The 9,978-nt window shown below is 58.0% G+C and overlaps 1 protein-coding gene across 3 annotated transcripts; it reads left to right on the top strand.

Annotated features, from left to right (window-relative positions):
• The first annotated feature begins 109 nt into the window (after positions 1-109).
• On the top strand, positions 110-9,118 carry AMER1 (APC membrane recruitment protein 1). Of its 3 annotated transcripts, none has more exons than XM_039731222.1 (2): positions 110-437; positions 1,625-9,118. In XM_039731222.1, the coding sequence occupies exon 2, from the start codon at positions 1,709-1,711 to the stop codon at positions 4,910-4,912; it is 3,204 nt and encodes a 1,067-aa protein (XP_039587156.1). In that variant the 5' UTR covers positions 110-437; positions 1,625-1,708; the 3' UTR covers positions 4,913-9,118. The 3 variants fall into 3 exon arrangements, with proteins under 3 accessions (XP_039587156.1, XP_039587154.1, XP_039587155.1); XM_039731220.1 differs by lacking the exon at positions 110-437 and having other exon boundaries at positions 465-4,918; positions 4,954-9,118; XM_039731221.1 differs by lacking the exon at positions 110-437 and having other exon boundaries at positions 465-4,935; positions 4,971-9,118.
• The last annotated feature ends 860 nt before the right edge of the window (positions 9,119-9,978 follow it).

The following is a 9,978-nucleotide window of genomic DNA, read 5'->3' as shown; positions in this document are numbered from 1 at the left end:
ACCCCCCCGACCCCCCGCCCCTCGCGTTTTCACGGATCCTCCCGAAAGTTTGGGAGCGCGGCGGGGGGAGCGGGGAGGGCCGGCCCGGGGGAGCGGCCCCGTGCGGGGCTGGGCGGGCCGGGGGTCCCCGAGGGTCCCCGAGGGTCCCCTCTGCGGGCGAAACGCTGCGTTTCATTGTTACGGTGCTGCTTTTTGTTGGCTTTTAAACCTTATTTTTCATGTTCTGTTGGTCGCGGCTCTTTGCCCTCGGTGCCCTTTATTTCCCTTCCTTTCATTTTTATTTATTTGATTTTTTGCCCTGCTCCAGCCTCCCCTCCGCAGCGGTGCCGCGGTGCTGACGTGGAGCTGGAGAGGAATGATTCCCAAAAGGAATTTTTGCAGTGCTGGCTGTGTCTCGTGCCCTTCCCCGGCGGTTTTCCAGCCCTGTCCCGGTGCAGGTTTGGGCTCATTTCACCCCATTTTCCAGCAGCCCCGCACGCGTCCCGGCGTTTCTCCCAGGCCCCTCTATCCCAGTCTCTCCAGAGGCTTTGGCGGCTCCCGGGACTCGCGGTGGGCTCTGGCAGAGCTGGAAAAGCCCAGTTTGCTGCTGGGGAGGCGGCTGTGCCAGCCGGCTACGCCCCAGCCGCTGCCTCCAGTGGGACAGGTGAACGTGAGGGTTACCAGCAATCCCAGAATTCCAGAATCATGGAATGGCTTGGGAGGGACCTTAAAGCCCATCCAGTTCCAGCCGTGCTGAGGGCAGCGATGCCAGATCAGTACAGAGGCAAAGCAAGGCAGACCTGAGGAATAAAAATAAACCTGGAATTGCAGGAATTTGCTGTGGGGCTGCAGGAGCAGAGAGCATCCTTTGGATGTATTTTCAGTTTGGGATCTCTGGGTAAACACCTCGGGAAGGTTTCCTTGGCTTCCTGTCAGTCAGAGCTCAGCCTGGGGCATTGCAGCTTGGGAGCACATTAGGATTTTATTGCATTTAATTTCTCCACCCTCACCTCTGCAAAAGAAACATGATTATTATTGTTTTATTTCTGCTGTTCCTGACAGCAGTCCAGGGTCAAATCTCAGACCTACCTCTCTGCTTCTGGGATAATCTGATCAGGGGGTTCACAGTGGGTGTTTTTAAGGCGATTCTCTCTGGCTGCACAGATTATTTTAAAAACAACTGAAATCTTCTATTAAAAAAAGCCAGGGCAGTAACCAAAGTGTTTTTTTCCAGGACACGTGTGTAGGGAGGACTGTGTCCTGGTTTGGCCTCCCTCAGGATGCTCTCTGGAGCCTGGCATGAGGCCTGGCAGAGCTGGGAGGGGGTTTGGGAGGTGCTGGCTCTCACTTCAAGGTGGCCAAACCTGACCACCCTGGAGACGAGAAATCTGGGAAGCTGCAGGGCTGGGATCGAGGAGGTGCCGGGGTCAGACCTGCCTGTCCTAGGGATTCTAGCCAAGGGAGATGTGTGGTTTTCCTGCTCTGGTGAGCTGGTACATTTAAGCGACATTTTGGTCGCTGGATTTTGGAATGGAGGGAGAGCTTGGAGGCTGCTCCAGCTGGTGATGGAGCCCTGAGCCCCCGGTGCCTTCAGCTCTGCCCCTTCCGCTGCCGTGTCCTCACTGTGCCCTCTCCCTGTGCCCAGGTCGGCGGTGATGTGTCCATCCCTGCGCCCCGCGCGCCGCGCTCCCAAAGCCGCTTCCAGCTAGATCCAGGGCCGCCCGCTGCCATGGAAACGGGCAGCCCGGAGGAGCGGGACGGAGGGGACCAGCGGCGGCAGGAGGGCGGGGACGCCCCTCCCGACAGCGCCAACGGCTCCGTGGTGGCCGCCGAGCCGCAGCAGCCGCCCCCCGGCAAGCTGAGGAAAACGGCCTTCAAGCTGTTCGGGGGCAAGCGGAGCATCTGCACCCTGCCCAGCTTCTTCGGCGGCCGCGGCAAGAAGGGGCTCAGCAAGTGCAAGACCCACGACGGGCTGAGCAGCGCCGCCTGTGACAGGGGCGGTGCCGCACGGCCGGACAGCCCCGCGGAGGGCGGCAGGGATGGGCAGCCCGGCCCCCTGCCCGGCTCCCGCAGCGCCCAGCTGGCCGTGGACACCGGCGCCAGGGGGGATTTGGGCCAGCAGGATGGCTCTCCCCCCGGGAGCATCGAGGGCTGTGACAAAAAGCCCAACGGGGAGAAATCCTCCGTCCCCAGACCCAAGAAAGGGCTGAAAGGGTTTTTCAACAGCATCCGGCGCCACCGGAAGAGCAAGGCTGCCGAGAGTGAGAAGGCAGAGCTCCCCGAGTGGAGTGGGGACACGGAGGAGGCTGGGAATGCTCCTGGAGTGGCAGTGGAGAGCCAAGGGGCCGTGGAGGGCAGGGGAGCAGGGCCAGTCCCTGAGGCCACAGCCGGCCCAGGGGACTCAGGGGTTGACTCCAGCTGTGGGGAGGCCACCGAGCCCACGGGCTCCGCAGCTGATGGAGGCACCTCCGAGGGCGACACGGTGGCCGTGCCGGGGAACGGGGACGTTCCAGATACAAAATCAGAGGCTGAGGCTGCTGCCTGCGCTGAGTTTGACCGTGAGAGTTTGCTGCTGGCCTTCCACCCTGACTTCATGGACGGTGAGCCTCCCTGCCTGCACTCCGGGGAGCTGCTGAGCCTCATGCTGGGGGACGTCACCTCCCTGAAGAGCTTCGACTCGCTGACGGGCTGTGGGGACGACATCGCCGAGCCCGACATCGCCGAGAGCAGCATCTCGGTGGAGCGCAGCCGCGACGCCGCCAAGCGCAGCTCCTGCCTCGTCACCTACCAGGGCGGCGGCGAGGAGATGGCCATCCCTGAGGAGGCTGAGGAGTACCTGCAGCAGGTGTGGGACAGCGGCGTGCCGGGGGACAGGAGCTACGGGGCCCAGGTGTCCAGCAGCAGCCTGGAGACGCACGCCTCTCACGAGGCCGACGCCCACCCCTACATGGGGGATGCCATGGATGGTGTTGACCTCCTGACGCCCCAGAGTGACCAGCAGGAGTCTGCCCCAAACAGTGACGAAGGGTATTATGATTCTACCACGCCAGGGCCGGAGGATGAGACTGGAGAGGAGCTCAAGAAGGACCGGCTGCCCCGGGATAGCTACAGCGGCGATGCACTTTACGAGTTTGACGCCCTGATGAGCCCCTCTCACGGGGAGGAATCCCTGTTCGAGGGCAAAGTCCCACGCCAGGGCATCTTCAGCTACTTCATGGACTTCTGCCTCCCTGCGGAGAAGAGCCTGATCCAGCAGATGATGGATCAGAAAAGAGGGCTGATGGAAACTGAAGAAGAGGGGATTGCAGCCATTCAGAAAGAGCTGCTGTACTGGGAGCTGCAGAGGGAGCCGCTCCTGAAACGCCTGGATGTCTCCAGCAAGGAGAAGTGTCCCCGGGAAAAGCAGTGCAATGAATGTAAAACCAGAGCAGCCAGCTCCATTGGCAAGAGTCAGAGCGGCCTTGGGGGTGAGCAGGTGGCCTCGCACACCCCAGGCCGGGCTGTCAATGGTGGGGTTGCAGTGGCTAGGGCTGAAAATCCAGAGTGGAGGGATTTTCCAGGGACTCTGTGTCTGGAAAACTGTTACAACAGCCAAAAAGCCCCCGGAAGTTGCCTTATTCAGCTCACAAAGAACAACCCGGGGTTCGATGCAGACCTGGACTGTGGGATGTTTGGGGACTCCCTCCACGGCAGCGCGGCCCCAGCCAAGGCAGGGATGTTCCCTGGGTTCCGGCTGCCGGAGCAGGAGCACGGCGGCGGAGCAGAGCCCAGCCCCGGCGAGCCCCAGGTGGGCAGCGAGCCCGAGCATGCCGTGAGCTTCTCGCAGGCTCTGGTGGAGTTCGCCAGCAGCGGGACCCTCTTCTCCAGCCTCTCTGAGAGCCTGGGGAGCTCGGCCTCCAGCTCGTCCTTCACCCAGAACCTCCCCGCCCTCCCCACCATGGTCACCTTTGACGTGGTGGACGTGGAGCAGGACGGGGAAGGGGAGTGTGAGCAGCACGCGGAGCTGACCGCGGGCGAGGACATCGCCGAGGCCTTTGAAGATGGCTACGGACAGAAAGAGTCCTTAGCTGAATGTGACGAGAGAATGTCCCTTGGCTTCTCCCCGGGCTCCTTCCAGAGCTGCAACTGGGGGGTGGCCAGCCTGCCCCGCCACCTGCGCCTGCACGGGCTGAGCCCCTCCATGCCCGCGCCGCTCTCCGTGGACCGGAGGAGCCGCTCGCTGGACACGGAGAGCCTGGAGTTCGAGCTGGCCGAGCCGCAGCGGGCCCGGAGCGGCCCCCAGCCCTGCCGGCTCTGGGCCAGGCACGAAGCTGGCAGGAAGGACTCTGCTGGAGCCAGGAGGAGCAGGAGCAAGGAGGAGGGTGAGCTGGTGGCTCCCGAGGGTGGCTTGAGCTGGCCGGGCCTGCGGCACCTCCAGCACGGCCCCGACGCGGCTCCCGGCGGGATGGAGCTCTGGGACTTTGCCCCGGCGGGCGCTGTCGAGAGCGTCTGGGAGCCATCGGAGCTGCCAGACACCGTGACCCCTTTCCTGCCCGTCTCCCGCGGCACCGGGGAGGCTCCGGAGCGGCGGCCCCAGGAGCCAGAGCTGAGCAGGCACGCGCTCCGGCCCTCCAACCTCCCCCTGCAGCCCGAGGCCAGGCGCGCCCGGGAGCCGGCCGCCTCCTTCCGCTACCACGGGGACGTCCCCAAGCTGTCCCGCCTGGTACCCCTGGGAGAAGCAGAGCTGCCCCCGAGCTTTGGCTTCGCCTGCTCCCCGGAGCACCGCGCCAGGGGCAAACCTGTGGGCATCGCCCAGGGTGTGCCACAGCATCCCGGGAATGGCAGCGGGGACAGCGAGAGCCCGGAGCGCTGCACCGAGCCCCTCAAGGGCAGGGCCACCCCGGGGCACGGCGCCTGCCGTGGCACCGGGTGCAGTGTCACTGACGCTGAGTAGCTGCAGGAATGTCACCGTGTCACCCGGCTGGGGGGCTGCAGGAACGTCACCGTGTCACCCGGCTGGGGGGCTGCAGGAATGTCACCGTGTCACCGAGGCGAAGCTATCTGCAAGAATGTCACTGTCACCAAGCCAAAAGGCTGCAGGAATGTCACCGTGCTGAGGCTGCTCTGGGCAGGGCTGAAAGGGGAGCAAAGGGAGGAAGAAAGCCAGGAGCAGTCTGGGGAGGACTTGAGTTTGAGCTGGGCTGATGCTCCTCTCCTGCAGCCATCCGTGGCCTTGCCCTGTGGATGCTCTGGAGGCAGCTTGGAGCTGCCTCCAGGATTCCTTCATCACCACTGAGGCACTTTCTGGTTTTCCAGCCCTCTCCAACACCAGGTGCAGCAGCAGCCCCTGGCAGAAGCTGGGGATGGACCCGTTGCTGGTGTGGCAGGTTGGGGTTTGTGCAGGACTGGGGCTGGGGGAACAGGCCTTGGGCAGAGTTTTGAGGGAAATGGGGCTGTTTTCCTCTTCTGGGTGAAAGGTTTTGGTTCAGACTCGCTTTGAATGTCTTCCAGCCCGGGCTCGGTGTGGGGAGCTGGGAGGAAGGGTGCTGCTTGTTCCAGAGCAAGGATGGGGCAAGGCAGCTGGAAAGGGGAACTTAGCAGCAACGTTTTTATTTATTTGATTTGTCCTTGCCCCAAAGGAAAGCAGGAGCTTTTGTGTGCGTGCTGATAATGTTCTCCAGGTCTAGTTTCAGTTTGCTCAGAGAGATGTGCTGTCCATGGTGTCCCTTTGAAGAACAAAGTGTTGGTCCCTTCTTTGTTGTGGTCTGTTCACGGTGCAGAATTCCTGGTGGAAACCTTTCCCGTGCTTTGTCCTGGGCTCCTGGCCTCTCCAGGGCCGTGGGGACAGGGATGAGGCCTTTGAAATAAGCTAAATTTGCATCATGCCTGTAGCTGTGAAGTGGCAGATGATGTTACTTTCTCAAAAGGAAGCTTTGTGGCTTTTTAATTTAATTTTATTATTTTAAGGTTGTTTTCTTTGCATAAGCCCACAGGAGGAAGGTTTTGTGATCCTTGGAATTTGGGATGGACCGCAGCTACATTGGGCTTCACTCCTCCTGTCTGGAGGGAACAGAAAGCCTGGAAGCTGCTGGAAGTTGGGGATTTTATGTCTCTTTGAAGGAACATGGAGGAGGGACACAGGCTGAGGGCACAGACTTTGTCCTGTGAGCTCCTGTGACATCTGTTCCAGGCTCCTGGTCCCCTCTGTGATCCCAAACCCTCTCTGCTCTGGTCCAAACCCCCATCCCATGACACAAAGCTGCTTCCCTGTCCTAGCTGTGTGTTCTGAGTTAATTCCATTACCAGTGATTTTTGTTTTCCCCCACCTCATTGCCCTTTCTCTGTTTTTCTTTGCAGCAGAGTTTGTAGCATAAAAAAAAAAATCCCGATGTGGAATTTTGGAGTTCTACCACATTTGTGGAGTGAGGGATGGCTCTGCTTGGGCCAGACTGGGTTTTCCTGTGAGCCCTGCCCTGCTGGGTCACCCTCCTGCTGCTCTCCTGCTCCACAAGGATGTGGCTCCATCAGCTGCTCCCTGCATCCCTGGATCTCCGGGCACAAGGAGCTGCTTTGGGTTTGATGGGTTTTTCCCCCCAAGCAAAATGAGATCTTCATATTCCTTTTGAGAAAAGGTTCCTCCTGCCCTGTCCTTGGCTGGCTGGGGAGGAGCAGGGAGAGGCAGGGCAGCCTTGGTTCAGCCCCTGTGTGTGATGTGATTTTCCTGCCGAGGCAGAGCAGATCCATCTGTGCATCCATGGGCTCAAACTTGAATTTTTCCATATTTTCCTGCCAGCCCTGCTGCAGGGAGTTCACAGGAACCTGCTGTGCCATGGTTCTTTCTCCTCATCCCTCTGGGACACCAGAGAGGATTTCCTGGGACCCCCCTGGCTCTTGGTGCCACTGCCACTCCCAGAAGGGACAATGTGAGCCAGGGGAAGGTGCCCTGGCTGGGGGTTGTCTCCCCTTGTTAGCACAGCTGCTAATGAACGTGGGGTATCCCTCCCTGGAGCAGGGCCAGGGCAGCTCTGTGCCCATCTCACCCCACTCCCAGCACACAAACCACGGGCACACCCTGCTGGGGACCCTGCAGGGACATTGCCACCCCCTCGTGCCCCTGGCTGGGTTCAGTCCCTGTTCCCTTTCCTTTCAGCGTCTCACCAAAGGCATCTCAGGGGTTCCAGGCTCTGGAGCTTTGTTCAGCCAAAGCTGGGAATGTCTTGGTGCTAAATGAATGTTCCAGGTGTCCCTGGGATCCTGGGGCTGGCTGCAGGTACGAGGTGGGGACGTTCAGTGGGAGCAATACAGCCAAGGCTTGCTAATCTGACTTTATACCAAAGGTTTCTCCTCTTAATTCGATGGGAATTCAATGAGGCAAATATCTCTGGAATTCAAATGAGTTTTCCTAATGCAGTTTAGTCACTAATTTGCTGGATTATTGGCAGATTCTGCCCCATTAACCAAAAGAAATTGGAATTTCTAGTGCAGTAATTCAGCCTGTAAATGATCACTGCAGTAGGGATTGGATTTCACTGCCTGCTGAGCCACTCTTCCCAAAAAAACCCCACTTGTGATCCATGGGAACAAAGCTGGGCTGGAGCTGGGTCAGTCCAACACTGCCTTACCTGAGGAGCTCACATCTGGGGCTGGTCACTGGGGCTTCTTGTGCAAAAGGGCTTCCCAACCAGAAACCAGTCAGAAAAGTCAGGAACAGCAGAATGTTCAGAATATTTAGGAAAAACGTGAGGAATTCACCTGTTCCTTGCAGGGGAGGGAGGGGCTGGGGCTGTGCAGCTGTGATGGAACCACTGCCACTGGGGTCAGCTGTGTTGCATTCTGGGGACTTGGGGGTTTTCTTTCGTTTATTTGTTTTTATACACATAAGGAAATGGTCGATTTTCTCTATTTTTGTATAGTTTTGCATTTTATAATCATGGGGAAGTTTTACAGACTGTTCTTTTACTCGTGTCTTGTCTTTCCAAGTGGTGTGGTTTGCTTTTGCCATGGATAAAAGGCATTCCTGCTGCTGCCCACATCCCACCCTGCTCCCTGGGAATGTGCTGGGGGCTCTTCCCACCCCCCAGCCCCTCACAAACACACTTTGCACACACTTGAGACGTCCTTAACCCTCCTCTGTCACACTCAGCTGTCTGCTTTTCAGCGTTGTTTTTAATCTGAATGTGTGGATTTTGGTGATTTCTCCCTCCAAGTGTTGTAAAAAGCCCACAGCTTTCAGCTGAGGCTTTTCCTGCTGTCTGCTGATGTTATTTTATCTCAGACTGGGGCTTTTCTTCAGTCCTGTGCAGGAGATGCTGTTGGCTGGTGCATGGAAATGCTCTTGGACAGGTTTCCTGTCCCCTTGGTGCTCCCTGGCTGGGATGGGAGCTGGAATTTCACCCTGGTGCCTGAGGATTGCTCCTGAAATAATCCTGGGATTACCAGGGCTCCCCACCTTCTCCTCATTCCCTTCTCCAGGGAGCTCAGCCCTGTGCTCTGCATCACTAAAACATCTCCCTGGAGTGACACTGCCTTGAACTTCAGGATCAGAGGAGAGGAGAGCTTCTGGAATGCTAAAATCCAGCCCAAAGCAGATTTTCCTCCCCTTTTTCCCCAGCAGAGGTGGCAATTGTCACTGATTTGGCTCTGCAGAGATTTTTTTGGTTTTTTTTGTCTTCTAATTAATAACTTGTCACCTGATGGTGCTTTTCAGAGTTTCTCTGGGTTGGGTTTGCCCCATTCCCCACAGGGATGGACGGGAAGGTTTTTCACTGAACATTCCTGGGGCACTCAGACCCACCTTCCACATTCCCTCTGCCCTGGAATTCTGGGCTTCCTCCTCTCCAGCTGGGGCCTCCTGCTCATCTCACCCACACTGAGTCACCCCAAAGCTCCATTTGGGTGAAGTGAGGAATTCAAATCCCAAAAAGCCTCTCAGCTGTAAGGAAATAATGAATTAGCCCTTGTATTGGCTGCCCCGCCCTGCTGCCAGGCTGGCAGCTCCTCCCAGGTGACCAACCTGGCTGAATTTGGGGTTTTTTGTTTCCTTCCTGCTCTCATTGCTACTAGTCCTTTCAAGTTTTTAATGTATTGATTGTGTTTTAAAATGAATGTTCCTTTCACTGAATTCTAATGAATAAAGTGCAGATTTTTAGAGAACATTGGATTGCACTGGTGCTTTGGTGTTTTGGTGCTTATTTTATCCTTGATTTAGTGTTTTTCTTTCCCTTCCTCTTTGTTGGTTATTTGCCAGTGAGGTGGAATTTTCCACGGGAGAGGGCAACAGAGACCCTTTGGAACAGGATAAGGCTCCTCGAACCCTCATGACATGAACCCTGGAAATTATCCATCCTTTAAGGCTCCAAGGCAGATTTTCCCTCTTCTCTGGGCTCCTGGACAGGGAGCAGAGATTCCCTGGCTGGGACATGCCTGGGATGCCAGGGAAGGGCTGGCAGGGATGGTTTTACCTTGGATCCTGCTCAATATGTTCCTCAGGTGCTTCTCAGCATTTCCAAACGCATTGGAAGACCCAGGAGAGGATTCCTGCCCTCCCCTCCTGCTCTCCCCGGGCAGAGATGGAATTTGTGAGAAGCTGTAATTATCTGGAGAGCCTGATGAGCCTGATGAGCCTGGGTGAGGCTGTGTCCTTTCCCTCTGCCCCCTGGTGATCCCGGCCATCCCCAGGCTGGAGGAGGGCAGAGCTGTGCCCTGAGCCTTGCCAGCCTCTCCTGCTGCCCTCCCTCCCAAACCTTCCACTTTCCCAAAGCCTCTGGAAATCCCGATTTTCCATCAGGGCTCCCTCTCTGCTCCCTCTCCATCCCCGGTGCTGCACCGTGGGGGATTTTCCCCTTCCCAGCCTGGTTCATTTTGGAATCAGGCCCTGCCATGGTTCTGCTCCTGCACCAGCTGTGGCTGAGCAGCTGCAGGAAAACCTCCCTTGAGGGCCTGCAGACACTCCTGGGGCACCCAAGGAGCTTCCCACACCCCAGGGCCAGCCTCCCCCTGTGACCCCACAGAGGGCTCAGG

The sequence above is a fragment of the Passer montanus genome, unplaced genomic scaffold (genome assembly GCF_014805655.1).
Source record: "Passer montanus isolate IOZ18808 unplaced genomic scaffold, ASM1480565v1 scaffold76, whole genome shotgun sequence".
In the NCBI taxonomy this organism is placed as follows: Eukaryota; Metazoa; Chordata; class Aves; order Passeriformes; family Passeridae; genus Passer; species Passer montanus.
The sequence above is the reverse complement of the archived record's forward strand: the minus strand, read 5'-3'. Positions and strand labels throughout refer to the sequence as shown.

Excerpts from the sequence above, each read along its gene's own strand:
- AMER1 (XM_039731222.1), top strand. The coding sequence starts at position 1,709 with ATGGAAACGGGCAGCCCGGAGGAGCGGGACGGAGGGGACCAGCGGCGG.